An 18102-nucleotide genomic window follows, 5' to 3' on the forward strand; every position below is an offset into this window, starting at 1 on the left:
GTACGAGAATTAGGATGGAGAACGAACCTCCTAGAATCTTTAGAACGGTTTCGATCATCCTTTTCCTTCAACATATGATAGAACATAAAGTACTTCATAATGCGTTAGCGAAATTGGATGTAAGATTTAATGATATTTTCATCAAGTTCGTCGTAGAACTCCACCAGTATCTGTCATACACTGCATCGAATATTCATAAAGCAGTATACAAGACGTTGCCAAATTATGAAACCTGGAGAATCAGGAGTTTTGTCTCCTGCGCCTCCGTAGCCCCACTTCTTCTACTAAGCTTTTTCAGCCTCTTCAGGACCCACTTGATTATTTCTCCACTCAGCTTCTTCCCTCTAGCACTCTCAAAACCTCTTTGCAATTGTTTCCAAGGTTATCAGGATCGGAAATAATGGAATAAGCCATGACTTTATTGCATAGCTCATTTACTTCGTGATAACCTCATAACTCATAAAGCGAAAAAAAGAAAGCAAAAAAAGGGAAAAAGCTATGCTGGGTAGAGACCTTTTGCCACGAGAGTATTCTCGGCGATAATCCGGAACTCAGAGACATCAAACACATGTTGATTAGTGGCCAGCCGGTCCGGAAAATGTGCTAAATTTGCACCCCAAAGGTCCTTGAATGTGACAGTGAAATGTTGGGGCACAGGGGGGTCGGGTGCAGGAAAAACGATCTGAACAGGCTGTTTGATTCTTGGCATGCCAGCCCTATCTAGAGACCATTTTTCGATTCGGCAAGCGACACCTGAAACCTGAAAATTCCAGACCACCAGGAATACCACTCGGATATTTCCATTACCGCCAATGAGGAGCCTATTTGCATCATCTTGCAGCTCGGGGTATGATTCACTCCATCCACACTCAATTGCCATGGTCGGCATGTATTCTAACTGGCCACTCCAATTACGAAAAGCTCCGGTAAGATCAATAGGAATAAAACATCCATCCGGTTGTTTACAGGCACCCTGATACGGACCCTGTGTGAATTTGATATCTATGAGTTATCAGTAGAGCCCCGTTTAACGTGCCTGAATAAACATACCGGTGCCAACATTAAAGTAGATACAGTTGCTTTCATTTAAAGTCAAGCTTCTATTGCGCTCCCACCTCCGCAAAGTTTGGATAAACCACCCTGCGGGTGAGTCATGGCCCGGAGTGGGCATCTTGAGCTGTAGAGTCCTGCGGGTTGGATCCCAGGTAATACTAATTAAACATATTAGGCCAATGACCATAGCTTCCAGGGGCTTTTGACTTACTGAGCTTTGAAACTCTGGCGGTCGAGAAAGAAAAATGCGGAGGATCCCCAAAGAGGGTTCACATCGTTGAAGAAAAAGTTGAAGTTCCTTTACTCTTTTGGATTATGGCACTCAAAAATTCGAGAAAATCACTTTCGTTCTCAAACACTGGACAAGATATCCTCTTTTGAAAATCGGGAGGCTCTGAGGGGGTTTTGGATGGTATCTGTCGAGATGACCGGCGTAGTTGAGGATCATTCGGAGAGCTGGAGGGGAACATGGTGGGCGAAAGTGAATCCATTTTGAGGGGTGAGGAAGAAGAAGATATGAGGAAGGAGGAGTTGAGAATGTAACGAGAATGGGTCACCTCGACGTGACCGCTTATAGGGTCTACATATGACGACTGTATAGAGCTCCCCACTACAGTACTTATTAGTATAAGTGCTAAGCCTAATGTGGACTTAGCGCCCGTTGTTGTGGAACCTACCATGTAGATGAAGGAGTTACTCTCCTTCCCTTTTTCCTCACCATCTTCATTGCCTTCCTACTCCCACAGGATAGAGATCCCCATGGATCGAATGAATGAATACACTGCCAGTACTATCCTGGATGTCGTGGATCGAATTTTGCAATACAGACACGGCAATGTTTCTGTATTTCTCCATCGAAATACTGCAACCTTTGAGCAAGCCTTGCTCGCAACTGCAGAGCAGGTTCGCGAGCTCCCTGTTGGAATTATGCTCCCTTCAAGCAACTAACCCTGGCGCCAAGCTCTTCGGAGAAATGGTTTGGAGAATTCCCCACTATATGGAGTTACGCCAGATAACCCACTGAATGTGATTGGAACATCATCATCGAACCTGCCTATTCGAACATCTGAAAAGTTGAGATTTGAGCCTATGCCAGAGCCTGTCTTGGGACATCGTCGTGCTGCCTTCAAGGCAAAGTTTTGTGGACCCGAGAACCAGATACCTCCGCGGGACCCATATATCCTACAACTCCGAGCCACTTTCACAGAGAAGAGACTGGCATTGATTCGTGGCAGCGTAGTGGTCTCTGCTGCCGACTGGGATGACGGAGATCCTCGAGTGGAGATGTCCGATATCCCCCTCCTCTGTGACACCGGAGCTTATAAGACAATTATCACAGCCGATATGCTCTCTCCTGGTTTCGTCCATTACCTACACACAGACCCAATCAATGCGCCCCACCGCCATCATGGAAATCCTCGAGTACAGGTCGGTCTTCTCCTGGAATTTTCAAATTCTATCTTGAGCCTCGAAACAATTGCAACCGTCTTTGAAAGGGAAGCGGTCCCTAAAATACGCTCTGGTATTATTCTGGGACAGAATGGATGTATCAATAGCATGCAATATCGCTCAATTCCGCGGGCAGTTCTCGAGGCCCAGGTCCAAATAATCGGCAGTGAATTCTGGGGTGATCTGGTCGTGGAGAGCTTCGTCGATCTTGACGGTATTCTTCAGCAACTTTGAGAGATTGATTAATGAAATTGGTTGATTGTTAAGGCGGCACTTTTATGCTACTAGCAAATACAATATTTTTCACTCTATAATCATAGGTGCTTTACCTTCAGTTCACAGTAACCTTTTCCGACTTGATCGTATCAATGATCGCAGAAAAAAAAGCTTCAAGAGATGGTGCGTTAGGCTGAAGAGATGTTGCGGGAGCTTAAAGAAAAGCTGGGGAGCCTTGGCCGGAGTAAGCGAGATCTGGATGAAATAAAGAAGGAGCTTTGGCCAAATGCCGGTAATAACTAGCATGCAGAGGAGGAGATTAAATTGCGTTCTGCACAGAATAACATTCGTCAAAAGGAAAACAAGATATTTTTATCGATAGTAAGAGGGGGTGGTAGAAGATTCAAACCTCATCGAGGTTGCAGAAGACAGTAGAGGAAAAGGTAAACCTGGAGGTCAGAGAATACGGTGGAAGAAGATCAAAACCGCAAGGAGGTCAATATCATAGTAGTGCAGTGCAGTACATAGTTTAATAGAAGCAAAAAGTGTCGAATGCACGATTGTATGGCCAACTTCCCGCTTAAGTCAACACTACAACTAAACTATGATGACTGCCATAACGCTAGAATAAGAGTCCAAAATACTCAGCATTTTTGATTTAAACTCAAATAAGCGTGAACTAAATAAGTTATCACGATTCGTTGCATACTTACTAACACTTGAATGCTTGAATGAGTTAAATTACTTGACCGCGAAGGTATACTGGTCACCATGATGACACATGTGGTTTTCCTTTACGACTGCACTTCCTCTTTTCGAGTTTCCTCACGTTCGAATCTTCTTCTGCTGTTGTTCTGCCACGAGTATCAACTCCTATATGTTATCCTTCTGCGCTCTAGCCTCGATGAGATTTAGATCTTCTGTTCTTGTCCCCTCCATCCTCGTCGAGCTTTGGATCCTTGCTTCACCACATCAGTTACCTTTTTTCCTTCCTCCACAAGCATTGGATCTGTGCTTCACCACATCAGCTACCTTTTTTTCCTTCCTCCACAAGGATTGGATTCTTGCTTCGCCGCATCAACTACCTTTTCTTCCACCCTCTTCGAGGTTTAAACTCCTTTTTCGTCTCAATTCCCGCTCCATTTCATCCCGTGAACCGCCGCTATGTCTTCAACTCGACGTGCAAGCAGGGGGAGAATCGAAGAGCTCGGGACAACTTCTTGAAAAACTCTCAAGACCACTAAAGACTTGATTCTCTCATCGAGTTCCTCGAGGATGAGACCCCCTTTACCAAGGTTGATGCTCGTTTACCACTTGATGAGTATAAGGAACGATTGGAGCTAATTAGTGACATTTAAGAGATCACATGGGGGTCACAGTCGAGACTCACCAATGTGCAGTTCTCTGCCATGCTTATCGCACCCATTGAGAAACTGAGAAACCTCCGAAATCAGGAGTCTGGTGAAATCCTCTGATTTTTAAAAACTTTGGCGCCTTTCATCAGGGCTTTTTTCCTCGGACCCAGTAAAGCAGAGTCCTCGGTATCCCCAATCAAGAGGCTTCTTCAGGAACATTCTAGTTCTCCCAGTAGCAAGAAGTCTTGCCTTAATGGGCGCTCAAAGTCGAAGAAAAAGACGGTCACAAAAAAGGCCATTTTTACTGCCGACGACGACACGCTGCTCAATCGAAGCCAAACGAAGCGTAATGAATGTCTTACTCGCGACTGGAACAAATGCATCATCACACAGACTGCATATCCAGAGGCTGCCATATTATACCTTTCGCCTGGGGTGAGTCGTTCAACATTTGTGAGGAAATTAGAGGCAACTACCTTCCGACAATGAAACCCCTATTTGATGATGAGATCTTGAATTACGTTCTCGATTCATACAAAGCACCAGGAGATGCAGACAAGGTGTGGAATATGGTAAGCTTGAGCAGTAACCTTCATAACTGGTGGTCCAGGGCCCTCTTTGGGCTGAAGTATCACGGCGTCGAAGGTTCTTTCGATGGAAATATTGTGGTTACGCTACAGTTTCACTGGATTCCACAACCCAAGAACGTGGTTTTCAATGAAAAATCAATCTTGATAAACAGCAGAGCTACGAGTCCGAATATAGCCTCTACTATCAGCTCAAGAAATGCTCGAGGGATATCTCTGTGAGCTTGAACTTACCATCTGGCTATCCGCTCAAGACTGGCCACACCTTTAGAGGCTTTATGGAGGCCGACGAGGGGCCTAAGTTTAATGCGGCAATCAAGATACAGTGGACACTCACGCAAATTGCATCAATGTCGGCGTATGCAGAGACCTTGGAGATGCAGGGCAAGGGCGATCCGGATATCGATGAATGGCTCCAAAATCTTCAGATTGATTCCGAAATTGAGCCAGGACTATGGATGCCAATGGAACAATCGCCAATACCAGAGCAGCAGCCTCAGGAGCAGCAGCCTTTTAAGTTCGGCTGGTCACGCCCCGGAAACGTTCCTGCTCCTGATCGCCCACATTCCGGTTCTCTTGGCCCTCAGAAACCCTCAAGCGGAAAGCCCAAGGGCGTTTCACAGAGTCAAGATGCGCCTGGAGACAAGCTCGCGGTGCGCCTTGCACATCCGTCAGCTCCTGCAAGCTTGCTGAACGACGGAGAGCCATGGGTGATAATGAGTCATACTGCAGCCTCCATTCAACAGGGCCTCGATAGAGAGGCGGATAGATGACGATGCTTGCAGAAAATATCCGACCTCTCCGCGATAACATCCCGGACGATGATAATGAGCGAGCTGAATAGGAAATCTCTTTCCCGCATGGCGAGAATGGCGAATGCGCCCGGATACCTGACAGTGAGCAGTTTAATGAGGTATCAATTAGGCCTTGCTTATAATTAATACAAAGGCAATTGATTATTTTTTTTCGTCAGCATCTCTGCGGTCGCTTGTAGCTTGAACTAAGTCCACTTCCATAATCTTAAGAAGTCGTTTCTCTCAAAAGCCAACTATAATACTTGTTTGTACATAATTTAGAGACGTGACCATTCAAGCATCCAATATCCGATATAGAATAACACAGGGTGACGGCGGAATTGCCATGATTGTGCGTGGTGTTTCCGCCTAGTAGCGATGTCTCTTTTGATTTAGTTTGTTACGAATTCTCGAAATGTATCGTAACAATAAATTACAACAGAGTGGGTCAATTACCAGAAACATGGATACGATCGTTACTCCGCAGTCAACGGTTAACCTCAAGATTCATCACACTAGACCGTTTCTTTCCAAGGGAGCTAAGAAATATAATAGGGAGCTACACTTATGTATCTACTTCTGGAGCAAGCCAAAAGGGAACTTGCCATTCGAGCTAATTTGGATTACGAAATCAATACGGTCAGCTCCGCGTCGAGATGGATCACCTGATAGTGGGGTATCTGGAGATCTGATTGTTTACTTCCCTGCTTAAACCACCTGCCCACAGTCATGGCGGCTTCCACATCCTACAATGGCACAAACTCTGGAATTCAAGTCGCTCATAACTATGCCCCTATTACTGCAAACTTCGGTAAGTGGGAATCATGACTTTAATAGGATGTGACTAATGCGTAACCCCACCCAGTTCAACTAGAAACGTCTTTAAATCAAGCATGTCTTCGGGATTTACGTACGACCAATCCTTACGATGATAAAAGCCGTATTCAGAATACCAGCGGAGGGCTGTTCAAGGACTCATACCGCTGGATCTTAGACAACGACGAGTTTCAACAATGGCAAAACAACCAAAACAGCCAAAACAGCCAAAACAACCGTCTCCTCTGGATCAGAGGCGATCCCGGCAAAGGCAAGACAATGCTCCTGTGCGGTATCATCGATGAGTTGACACAATTACATGAAAACACCGCGAGTGTCTCGTTCTTTTTCTGCCAAGCCACCGACGTGCGAATTAATAGCGCCACATCCGTCCTACGTGGTTTGATATATTTACTCGTCCAAAAGAACCCGTCCCTTCTCTTCTATGTACGCTCTCGGTACGACCAAGCGGGGAAAGCCCTTTTTGAAGACATAAATGCATGGAATGCACTCTCGAGCATCTTCACGGATATTCTAAAAGATCCTGCTTTAGAGAGAGCTTATTTGATCGTTGATGCATTAGACGAGTGCACGAACGGTCTTCGTTACCTTCTAGACCTGATTGTGCAGGAGTCATCAGTTCACTCTCAGATAAAGTGGATTGTCTCTAGCCGTAACTGGCCTCAAATCATTGAGCGTCTTAATATTGCAAGCCAAGTAGCTCCAATCTCATTAGAGCTCAATGATGCATCTGTGTCCAAAGCTGTGGATAAATTCATTCGACATAAGGTCGATATTTTAGCGAAAGTCAAAGGATATAGAGATAGGATCCGCGATAGGATTTACCATCACTTATTACTTAACTCGCAAGGCACATTTCTGTGGGTAGCCTTAATCTGCCAAAGACTTGATGGGACACCACCAAGGCACGCTATCAATATGCTAGAAGCATTCCCTCCTGGACTGAATGCTCTATACGGCCGAATGATTGATCAGGTTCGCCGGTCACAAGATGCTACACTTTGTAAGCAGATACTAGCTATCATATTAATGGTTTTTCGACCTATCACGCTTAGCGAACTAAGTTCACTTGTTAAAGTGCCGGATGATGACTATGATGACCAGGATTACCTCTCAGAGATTATCGCAGTCTGTGGCTCATTTCTGACGTTACGAGAAGATACTATCACATTCGTCCATCAGTCTGCAAAGGATTTTCTACTTCGGGAAGCTTTAAATGAGATACTTCCTAGAGGTATAGGAGCTGAGCATCACATAATTTTCTCGCGATGTCTAGAGGTGATGTTCAAAACGCTTCGACGTGATATCTTTGACATCAAGTTACCTGGATTCTCAATTAAGGACGTGAGACAACCCAGCCCAAATCCACTAGCAGCGGCAGAATACGCGTGTGTCTACTGGATAGACCATCTTCAAGATAGCGAGCGGAACAAATTCTATGACCTGAGCCTTAGCGACAGAGGTCGTATGGATGAATTTCTACAAGAGAAATACCTTCACTGGCTCGAGGCTCTTAGTATTTTAGGGTGCATTTCAACTGGCATCCAAGCGATGCAAAAGCTTGAGAAATTACTTCAGGTATGTAGTTATCTATATAGGGATAATACTCGGTTCTAATAACCTACTTTAATAGGAAAATGCAAACTCACAAGCCATATTCCTTCTGGCTCAAGATGCCTCTAGGTTCATTCGATATTTTAGGACAGCAATTGAAAGCAGCCCTCTACAAGTGTATTATTCGCCTCTTCTATTCAGTCCAACAAAAAGCCTTATAAGTCTTTTTTTTCAGAAGGAGAGACCAGATTGGATTTTGAACTATCCACTGGTAGAGGAAAGTTGGAGTCTCTGTCTACATACTCTGGATGGGCATAGTGATGGGGTCAACTCAATTGCCTGGTCACCAGATGGAAGCCGACTCGCATCAGCGTCTCATGATAAGACAGTCAGGATCTGGGATCCGGCCACCGGCCAGAGCGTGTCTACTCTCGAGGGGCATAGTGGTTTGGTCAGGTCGATAGCCTGGTCACCAGATGGAAGCCGACTCGCATCAGCGTCCATTGATAAGACAGTCAGGATCTGGGATCCGGCCACCGGTCAGAGCGTGTCTACTCTCGAGGGGCATAGTGATTGGGTCAGGTCGATAGCCTGGTCACCAGATGGAAGCCGACTCGCATCAGCGTCTGATGATAAGACAGTCAGGATCTGGGATCCGGCCACCGGTCAGAGCGTGTCTACTCTCGAGGGGCATACTAATTTGGTCTTGTCGATAGCCTGGTCATCAGATGGAAGCCGACTCGCATCAGCGTCCAGTGATGAGACAGTCAGGATCTGGGATCCGGCCACCGGCCAAAGCGTATCCACTCTCCATATCAGCTCCACTCACTTGCTTCAATTTGACGATGTAATTTTCAATCATCTGCACACAAGTAAGGGTACGTTTGATATAGGTTCAGTTGGTTCTGTCACACGTATACCTTATGATACGATCTCATCGCCCGTACAATATAGATATGGCTTGAATCATGACGATTGCTGGATAACATACAATGGGGTCAACTTCATATGGTTACCCTCTGAGTATAGACCGTATGACGGTTCTCACTTTGCCATGTCATCAGCTAATTTGGCAATCGCCTGTTCATCAGGTCACATCATATTTCTCGCGCTCACTGAAAAGAATCCCATCCTTGGCGTTTAATTGGCAGTTTACTCATATTTTGACATCATTCTTCTTGCCCACGCTTATTCTCATGAATCGGCCTTTCAAATAGAAGTATTTGAACAGTATGTGATGAATGAAACTAAGCTTTATAATTTTATAGCTACGGTAGATCAATACATTGATGCCCCTAGTCAACTACCAGGGAATTATCAGACACACAACTTACTGTGTCTAATTACCTCGACTGCCAGAAACCGAAGCACCGCAGTTTTCAGATGGGTCGTCCTGACACACCTAAACTCCGAGGAACTATAATACTGTGCGGTCGCATGCATTTCGCAATACCCCAATCAAAAACATCATTTCGTCCACTCATTGGAAGAAAAGTGCGCAACTTTAATAAGAAATAATTTCTTCGCGGTGCCCCCATAACATCCTTCGATGAACCCCTCAGCGGGCTTCCACTACTAACCAACCGGGCTTGGTTTTTATCGCTGTTGAGACAAGAGGGTTTACTCTTTGTGCTCAATTTCCACAGTATTGTAACCATAATTAAGACATGTTTTGCTCATCTATGGTTTAACACAGGTATCCAAAAAACCCACTTTGTAGGCTGGGTATATCAGTAAGAAAATGAACCCACCAATACTTTCATGGCTGAAATAATCGGTCCTTTGACATCGCCTTTCTGTTTGGTTTGTTTGCAGGTGAGTAGTTCTAGGGCACAGCCCATACGTAATACAATAGCTATTTTTATGTCATTATTTATTACCGTACCAAGATACTGCCAAGAATGTGGATCAGAGTAACCATAAAGGGCACGTAAAATACAGTTAAAGCATTGAAGAGAGTAAAGAAGTGAAACTGATTTCGAGCGCGTTGTACAAATGTCACGCCGGATTCTTTCCTTGAAATTGATCTGAAAATGATATGAGATATCTTTTGAGACTTATGAATCAAAATTGAAAGATCATCTCCAGTATTGCTCTTTGCCTCTGCTCCAAGTCCTTAAGCTTTTCTTGGACATGTTTGAGCCGTGTCTCTGGAGCTTCTCTTTCGCTCTCATACTCCAATTCCGTCGAATCAACAGAATCAAAATCAGCCATGATGAAACAACTTTTCAGTCATTTTGAAGTTTCTTCAAGCACTTCGCGGGATGCATATCTCTGGTCTTCGCAAATAGCTTTCGAGATACTACGGGATACTTCTATTCTTAATTCATCTCTGAACTTCATCGTGTCTATGCAGCTCCCCGATGGGTTCTGTGTTGAAGTTAACACTTGTATATCTGAAGGATCTAAAGAAATTTTATTTTGCTTTACTCCACTTACTTTTGTCTGAGGAAACAGCTTGGTACACAGACATCATTACCTGGAAAATGTAAGATGCTTCATTGATCTCGGTAGCTTTTGCCGGAATTGACCTAGCGATCGTTAGAGGGAGTTGAGAGGAATTTATACAAAAGAACTAACTTACCGAATCTTCAATTTCAAACGTGTCTTTAATGCAATAGTCCGATCCTCAAATTCTTCCGCTTGATGGTCGATACTATGCCGCGTCGCAGAAGGGAATCTATTAACTGTGACATAAGTTAATTTACCTATTAGTAAATCCTTTATGAAGAACACTAACCCGTCAGATAAGATATCAAGCCCTTCAACTTGAAAATTCCAGATTCTCGAAGCAGCTTGAATTTTGCGACAAGTATGCCCTCAAGTTTAACCCATTCACTATTGAGCTCCATCCGCATTTGCCTAGTTAGTTCACTGTTCTAGTTGATAGTTTCCCTAGTGCGAGATATGCCTTTACCATAGTTAGAACAAAATCATCTAAATTGTACTAGAAAAAGGTGAGTAAGGATTGTCACCATGGTTCAAAGTTGTGTAAAGCAGGTAATGTGAAAATGTAATAATCGCGTAATTCTTACCCGATTTCCTGTACAGGGAACCTAGCATCACCACCAATCTCAGTTTGGAATATCGAAATGAACGAACCAGCGAGGGTATCGCTTGCCCGGCGCTTGCCGTATTTAATACGAGAACTTGGCACGGAATCTGATTCTATATCAGGAATTAAATTCAATCTTGCGAACTTGACTGAATGGAAAACTTTCCCAAGTGAGATCCACGACGTGCTCCAGACGGTTGACCTAGATGTGATGGTACCAGTCGATGATACGACCGATAAATACATCATCGGAAGTGAATCTGGACTCACCGGCCGTTTCGCTAAGCACCTATGTGACCCTGTGATAAATGTTCTGATCGCGGTAAGAGTACCGCTTCGCTTTGGAGATCGACAGGCAATTTATCCCCCGGCAACTATAATTCCAGACATCGTTCTATCCAGACGCGATGTCATGCCCCCTTCTGTTATCATGGAGATCGAATTGAAAACGTTCTGGACATTTGATCTAGCTGCGTGTCTCTCTAGCCCGCTCAGCCCGATCCTGCTAGTGCGGATTGAACCACAAATTGGTATATATTCTATTACTAACTATTGATTTAGATAAGTTACTAACATAATATATATTAAGGCCAGCTTATTGCCTAAATGCGCGAGAGCTGCACCACATATGGTGTATTATCAACCTACCATGCAACCTTATTCTTTGAGAAGGGACTCGGATACAAATTTTTCGATCAGCCAGCCGGTCCTCCGGCATCGAGCGGGCAGCTTAGCAATGCCATCCGTTAAGCAATGTGTTATGGCTCTGGCACTACTGGCTAATGCTACAGACCCATATTAAGAAGCCTCTGGATTTAGTGAGAAAGAGGTATGTTTTTTATCATAAATTAGAGGCTTTCTAACTTAATCAGCAGCCTATGTTTACAAATTTCAATGTGTCATCATGTCCATCTCCGTATCGGCTTCAGCCACCTGTTGATGTTGGTCCTGTGAACCGCGGGTCTGAAAGCTACAATCCACTCCAATCCTCGCCAATTGGCCATGGCACTATTCTTTTTAGCAAAAATGGCATTGCCGAGGACGTGGTTAATGTGACTCATGTTATCCAGTGGACTGGCAACAATGACGAAATCCACAAGGGCACTGTGAACGAGGATAAGTGGGATGACAAGAGGAGGGCTGTCTTTGAAGGTATTTGGCATGGGGAGGAGGTAGTTGTTAAATGCTGGGTTGATTCCGAATACGACAGGTTTGTATTAATCATAATTTATAATTTTACCCAAAAAGCTAACAATATTCCAGTTACTTAAGTGAAAGCCGATTCTATGAAGAACTGCCCCACCAGAACCCCAGCGGCTACCCATTCTTTCCTCAGGGAAAGAATGCCGGTGATATTTGCTGCTCCTCGCTCTTCCCGTTCGGATTTGCCATGATCATGTCTAAGGTGAAGGGTACGCCCCTTCGTGATCGGTTAAAAGATGCTACCGTCAAACGCAGGGGCTGGATTAGGGCGCAGCTAAATGCGGCGGTTAAGGCTATACGTGCTTTAGGGGTTATCGTGTATGATTGTGGACCCCATAAAATCTTGTACCATGGCGATGGGAATAATCCATCAATCTCAATCATCGACTTTGAGCGTCTCCATGTCTTTGGGGATGAAAAAGACCCCACGGAGGGACTGCCTATCCAGCCAGAGGTCGTCGCTGTCTTTGGTTTCAAGAAAGATGATGATAAATTTGAAAATGACTTCGACTTCGACCACAATGAAGATGACAAGGTGGATGGATGAAGATGGTGGCTTTTCTATTTTCGTTTAGCTTTTATCAAAAGTGCTCTACGATAACCATATACCTAGTTATCCATTCAGTATCATGATGTTTTCATCGTGCTTATCATATTGATCACTAAATTGAGGGTCATGTTCAATGAACACACACCCCTTTGGATATTCGGGCTATACATGCCTGGAAATTAAAGTATTATTGTCTAAACAGGTCTTTACTATCATATTCTTCTAAGAACCAAGCGTCGTACTTTTTCGAGGGTTTCCTTTGGCCTATTAAGCACTGTGTTACACCTGAATTGAACACCGGATACGTCTCCTGTGTTGTTGAGACCTTGAACACCTCAATTGCCATAGTAAATCACTTTGGCACAAACCTCCGTTCAATATTTACTAATATCTAAAATACTGCGACAGGCTTCAATACATTCGACTTGAATGCAGCTACTTTTCTCCAACACCAAGTTTAACAAACGGTAATACACATACATAGTTGCAAACCCTAGCAACTAGTGTTGATTTTCACCTATCACAGTCTTTGCCACGGACCTGAGTCAATAGAAATGCTGAAATAATTCAAGGGTATTTGTACAAGGGAATGGGATGATCCGCGTATAGTTATTCCAAATGCCGCTCTACTGCCCATTCAGGACCACTGCCATGGAGGGAAAGGAAAGTAATTATGGGTTTGCGACTCATCTTACTACAAAGTTGTCTTGAACATTGAAAGTACCGAGCACACACCGTGACGACACCCAATGGCCATCAGAAGATATTATAGACATCTAAATCGACGGACAAAAAGACGCGTCTTACATTCGTTTTTACTGGTCAGGTATCGCAATATCTCTGCATGGGCCGCGATTTTATGGCCTTGAAACCGTTTCGGGACGCCATACTCCTGATATCGCACTTACCAAAGCAGCTTTATGACTGTGTATCATGGTACCTTTCTGATAAGACCTAACTCCAAAGCATGGGGAAGGTGATGCTTTATCCAGATATGATATCAACCAAGCTCGCCACAGCTGAAATGGAGACCCCCAAACTGTTGCAGCTGCTGTGCACTACGCTACAGATTGGAATGCTCAAGGTGCTACGTGATCAGAATGTCGAGACGTGCTCAGTGGTTGGCCATTCAAAAGGAGAGATCGCAGCAGCATATGCTGCGGGGGCTATAATTGCAGAATATTTTATCAAAATTGCCCACTTCCGCGGCCAGGTATCGCAGTCCCTGTAGGTTGAGAGACGCACGGAGGTGGTCGGACTTTGTCGCGATATTATTGCTGAGGATCTAGATGAAGTGTCACTATCGCATTTAAGAACAGTTCGGAAAACGTGACAATCTCTGGAGATACCATAGGGCTGGTTTGACAGAAGCTGAATTGCAAGCAATCATCGCCATTCGAGGAACTCGATAGACCCGTGGACAGACTTCCAGGGTCTTGAGTGGATATATCGCGTACTGGCAACGGAGGCCACTGGTCTCCGGGAAGACCCCTGTGGAAATTGTCGGTACACAGGTGGGTATAGCAAGGTTGATGAGAGGCTAACGCCCACTTCTAACACCTATTATAGGAAACGCTTTACGCCCCTATACCCTATAATATCTTGTGTCTCTGAAGTGGTTGTAAAATATGATCTTTCAATCATGGTGAGGACTAGCTATTTGTCCTATACGTTGCTCTTCTGTCTGAGACGAATGTGATCCATCGTCTAAGACAGAAGAGCCGATGAAGACGGGACATCCCAGTCATATGCATACTGTTCAAGGTTGTTGGTTGTGATGCATTTCGAACAGGGATTCGTGATGTGGTCTAAACCGGGGTGTCGTTGTCCGATACCCCAACAGAAATCGTTGGCTATCAGAGAAACAAAATTGACTTCAGGAAAGTGAGGGATGTCGTTGGCGACGGATCCTCAAATCTCTTTTTGCCCTGTTGATGCGAAATAGATAACTGGGTGAGCTTCCGCATCTAGTAAAGGCATGCAGCCTCCAGCATCACATTTTTATTGAATTAGTTTTGTCCAGGTTGCATATGTTGTGAATCCTTTGCCGATAATCCGATGGAACTGATCGAGGCATAGCCCACGAGTTGCGAAAGAAGAGGCAAGAAAACAAGGATCTCACTACCTATAATAATGCGGGGCTAGTACCAGGCATGTAATTCATGATGGCTTTTCAGTCGGGATTTAATGGAATCTGGTTTCTAAAATCACGCCCTAACCGACGCAATGGGAAGACGAGGGAAGACAAGGCAACAGCCTTCTAAGGACATTTATTACCAATCATAGGTTCGTGGGATATGCGAGACAGGGATGATGTGCATACGTGGAGTAGGTGAACTGAAACACGTTGCAAGCGGTTAATGCATGCATAATCCAACACCACTCCACATTCGACCCCTCTTTCTACTCCGGAAAATATGAGGCTCCGCCATCACTCGAAGTCAATTCTCTCTCAAATTCTAAAATTTCGTATCCTATGCTGTTCATATGTGCTGTCCAAACCACAGCAGAGATTTTATAGTGATGCGAACAGATCTTGAAACCCTAACTATGGGTGTTTCTGGGGAGGAAACAGTCCACGGGTATAAATGAGTTCAAGTTTCTCGTCCTTACTCTCTTAAAAACCACACAGTTCTATTTTCGCAACTCATCTACCTAGCTACTGAGAAAATTTATTGTTTTCATGATGTCTGCCATTATCCATCAGCCCATTACCTTGAACGGTTTTGTTCATGGCTTAAGGGAATTACTTACTCAGCCCGAGGGTGAACTTGCGGTAAGAATTACCGACGAGATTGAGAACTTAAGAATGCAACTCGATGACATTTCAGCGAGAGAGGGGAAAGCACAAATTACGATTGAGAGTATGCTCGACAAGTATAAGAAGGAGAAGGATAAACTTGAAGACGCGCAGGGTGAAATCAAAAGCTTGAATGCTGATATTGATACGAAAGAGATGCTTCTCAGCAAATCCTCAGAGGAAGCAGACGAGCTTCGTGAGAAAGTTGAGGGCCTTAACGAAGATCTTTCAAAAAAAGATGAAAAGATGAGTCAGTTCAACAGTCAGATCACTGAATTGGAGGATAGCCTGAAGAAAAGTGCGCAGAAAATCAGTGAATGGAATTCTGAATACTGTAAGCTAGAGGGGATATCCCTCGCGGTGAAGGAAGGAAATGAATACTTGAAGAGCCAGAATGCAACCTTGCAAATGAGCCTGAATACGAGTGAGGCTCAGCTTGGAAAACTGCAAAGCTTCGCCGTTAAGGAGATAATGATTGAGAAAGAAACAATGTGTGTTGAGCATCAACGTTTGAATTTGACATGAGCTGATCATTTCTAGCGCTAAAAATTTCTCTGATCTCTGGGATTTTGCGAGAAAACAGCTACACGCTGTTTTTAAGGAGGATATCAGTACATCTGTGTTGAAGGTTAGTTCTTTATTCGCCTTATGTCTACGTCATCGTCTAATGTTTGAAAGAATCAAACTGTGTGGAATAAATTTCGACAAATAACCGAGGACAAGCTAGACTGGCGTCCACTTCACAAACATCTGATAGCCTCGAATTCTCAGCCGGCCAAAGATATACGCCTTGCGACAACTTTGGCAGTTCTGTCAAAAGAGCTGAATCGACATATCTTCCAGCCAACTTATACCTTCCCTGCGGACAAAATACTCAGTAGCCTTGCTGATCAGGATGATGAGAAGGAAAATTTCTGTCGACGTGTACTTCTCTCCATTGATCCAGAGGCCGAAAAGGTCAACCTCGAAGAAAAAGTCAACACTGTTGTACGTAGTATGACAGCAGATCTAATCACCGCAGACGGGATTTTCTCAGACAGGTTGTACGAGTCTTACCGCAATAAGATACTCCAAATTGTGAACCGGGCAAAGGAAGTATGGCTCCCCATCCAAAGATGCCCTGATAAATACGAGATTGAGTTTGATGATGCGGACGTAGACTGGTTACACTTTGATCCTCGTGAGGACAATCTAACCAATGGACATCAAGACAATGCCGAAGGTCCAGGAGAATTTCTGTTGACTGTTTTTCCGGGCATCGTTCTCATAAAAGATGGCTTTGAGGAGCCTCTGAAATGTCCCATTCAGCTGCGGAGCTCTCAACACATATGTACTGCCGTGAAGAAGGAGGCTACTGGAACTCCTCATATTCTGAGAAGAATGACAAGACCGAAGCGACCATCAGTTGGTCAGGAATCTCAGAGTCCCTTAAGTCGTCATCCACTTGAATCCTCTCAGAGTTCGAACCAGCCTTTTTTCGTTCGAAGCTGATGTGCTGGGAATGGAGAAGATTGAAATGCCGACTTATGAAGCATCAATGTCACTCCTTATTGTGAAGTGCGAGAAGTGCGAGACGTAAGCGAGTTTTATTAACAGATTGTGTTGATTGTTCGGATTTTTCTGATTCTGATTTATTCTGATTTATTCTGATTTATTCTGATTTATTCTGATTTCAGCTACTCAACCCATTTTCTAGATTTCTGGATTTTGAGTAGAGTCATAACATTATAAAAATATCTTACTAACCCTAAGGTGTAAGAATTCCCGTTTCTCAAGAGTCTTGGTAAGGTAATTGTTGGAACTACATTCGCCGGAGACGGTATTCACTTAGTTCTGGGGAGGATTCAATCTAGATCAGTCAATGCGATGAGGTAGAATAGTTAGAATCTGGAGATAGAGGTATTAGAATGACACAACACACTTGCGAAATGGCAGCTATTTTACGGTAGTAGCTGTTTGTTGCTTGAGTTCAGTTGTCGCTAGATATCATACTATTCTATTAATAAAAGATCTTGAAATGATCCAGAAGATGAGGGAAATTCCATATTTGTTCAAGCAAAAGCATCCTTTATCATCCGGCAGATTAGAAAGTATTACTAGCTTTGAAGACATATCACCGCATTTGACTGGGTTACTATGGCAATATTCACAATTTTCCGGCCGCCAATGACCGGCCGGTTGCCGGTGCCAATTATAGAGACCTACTATATCACTATACTACACTACCACGATAACTCATTATTTACAATGGTAGTGTGTCTAAATTACAACACTTACCGAGTTACAAGGTCAAAGAGGCCTAAAACTAGAGGTGAAAATTCATCACTCGTGTCTGCAATTACGCGCCCGTCTGTATGGAGTAACTAGTGGCGGCTATTTAATGTTGTCTATTGCATGAGAATTAATAGATAAACACGTCAACCTCTCCTGCATATGCATTAATTGTTTGATGAAGATAGATCAGTGAACAATCCATGGATATTCTATTTTCTGACACATATCTGTATTAGCACTTAAATTCAGTGAGTGCCAGTGACTAAAACACACAACCCCGGTATTTCTCAAACAGCGACTACATTTTCTTTCCAGTGCTTAAGCGGCTAGCCTAGCCCTTGAATAAGTTCTATATATATTTAGGTAGGTGATTGA

The 18102-nt window shown here is 43.9% G+C and overlaps 8 protein-coding genes across 8 annotated transcripts; 6 read left to right on the forward strand and 2 right to left on the reverse strand.

Moving 5' to 3' along the window:
- Positions 1–496: 496 nt before the first annotated feature.
- Positions 497–1171, reverse strand: N7495_007117 (uncharacterized protein; the record flags this gene model as incomplete). Its single annotated transcript, XM_057209768.1, has 2 exons — positions 497–1002; positions 1051–1171. 2 exons carry the CDS (start codon positions 1169–1171, stop codon positions 497–499), a joined length of 627 nt encoding a protein of 208 aa, XP_057063542.1.
- Positions 1172–1812: 641 nt separating this feature from the next.
- N7495_007118 (uncharacterized protein) lies at positions 1813–2736 on the forward strand (the record flags this gene model as incomplete). The annotated part of the gene is made up of 2 exons (XM_057209769.1): positions 1813–1971; positions 2038–2736. The coding sequence occupies 2 exons, from the start codon at positions 1813–1815 to the stop codon at positions 2734–2736; spliced, it is 858 nt and encodes a 285-aa protein (XP_057063543.1).
- Positions 2737–4450: 1714 nt separating this feature from the next.
- On the forward strand, positions 4451–5433 carry N7495_007119 (HNH endonuclease domain-containing protein; the record flags this gene model as incomplete). The annotated part of the gene is made up of 2 exons (XM_057209770.1): positions 4451–4752; positions 4839–5433. 2 exons carry the CDS (start codon positions 4451–4453, stop codon positions 5431–5433), a joined length of 897 nt encoding a protein of 298 aa, XP_057063544.1.
- Positions 5434–6183: 750 nt separating this feature from the next.
- Positions 6184–8989, forward strand: N7495_007120 (uncharacterized protein; the record flags this gene model as incomplete). The annotated part of the gene is made up of 4 exons (XM_057209771.1): positions 6184–6265; positions 6320–7294; positions 7370–7869; positions 7925–8989. The coding sequence occupies 4 exons, from the start codon at positions 6184–6186 to the stop codon at positions 8987–8989; spliced, it is 2622 nt and encodes an 873-aa protein (XP_057063545.1).
- A 1182-nt stretch (positions 8990–10171) lies between these two features.
- On the reverse strand, positions 10172–10703 carry N7495_007121 (uncharacterized protein; the record flags this gene model as incomplete). Its single annotated transcript, XM_057209772.1, has 4 exons — positions 10172–10215; positions 10285–10376; positions 10430–10532; positions 10586–10703. 4 exons carry the CDS (start codon positions 10701–10703, stop codon positions 10172–10174), a joined length of 357 nt encoding a protein of 118 aa, XP_057063546.1.
- Positions 10704–10937: 234 nt separating this feature from the next.
- Positions 10938–12650, forward strand: N7495_007122 (uncharacterized protein; the record flags this gene model as incomplete). The annotated part of the gene is made up of 4 exons (XM_057209773.1): positions 10938–11408; positions 11692–11718; positions 11773–12110; positions 12164–12650. The coding sequence occupies 4 exons, from the start codon at positions 10938–10940 to the stop codon at positions 12648–12650; spliced, it is 1323 nt and encodes a 440-aa protein (XP_057063547.1).
- A 970-nt stretch (positions 12651–13620) lies between these two features.
- N7495_007123 (uncharacterized protein) lies at positions 13621–13884 on the forward strand (the record flags this gene model as incomplete). The annotated part of the gene is made up of 1 exon (XM_057209774.1): positions 13621–13884. One exon carries the CDS (start codon positions 13621–13623, stop codon positions 13882–13884), a length of 264 nt encoding a protein of 87 aa, XP_057063548.1.
- Positions 13885–15462: 1578 nt separating this feature from the next.
- Positions 15463–16944, forward strand: N7495_007124 (uncharacterized protein; the record flags this gene model as incomplete). Its single annotated transcript, XM_057209775.1, has 3 exons — positions 15463–15944; positions 15994–16081; positions 16132–16944. 3 exons carry the CDS (start codon positions 15463–15465, stop codon positions 16942–16944), a joined length of 1383 nt encoding a protein of 460 aa, XP_057063549.1.
- Positions 16945–18102: the final 1158 nt, after the last annotated feature.

Source organism: Penicillium taxi (assembly GCF_028828555.1).
Source record: "Penicillium taxi strain IBT 34144 chromosome Unknown utg000004l_segment0_segment0, whole genome shotgun sequence".
NCBI classification, from domain to species: Eukaryota; Fungi; Ascomycota; class Eurotiomycetes; order Eurotiales; family Aspergillaceae; genus Penicillium; species Penicillium taxi.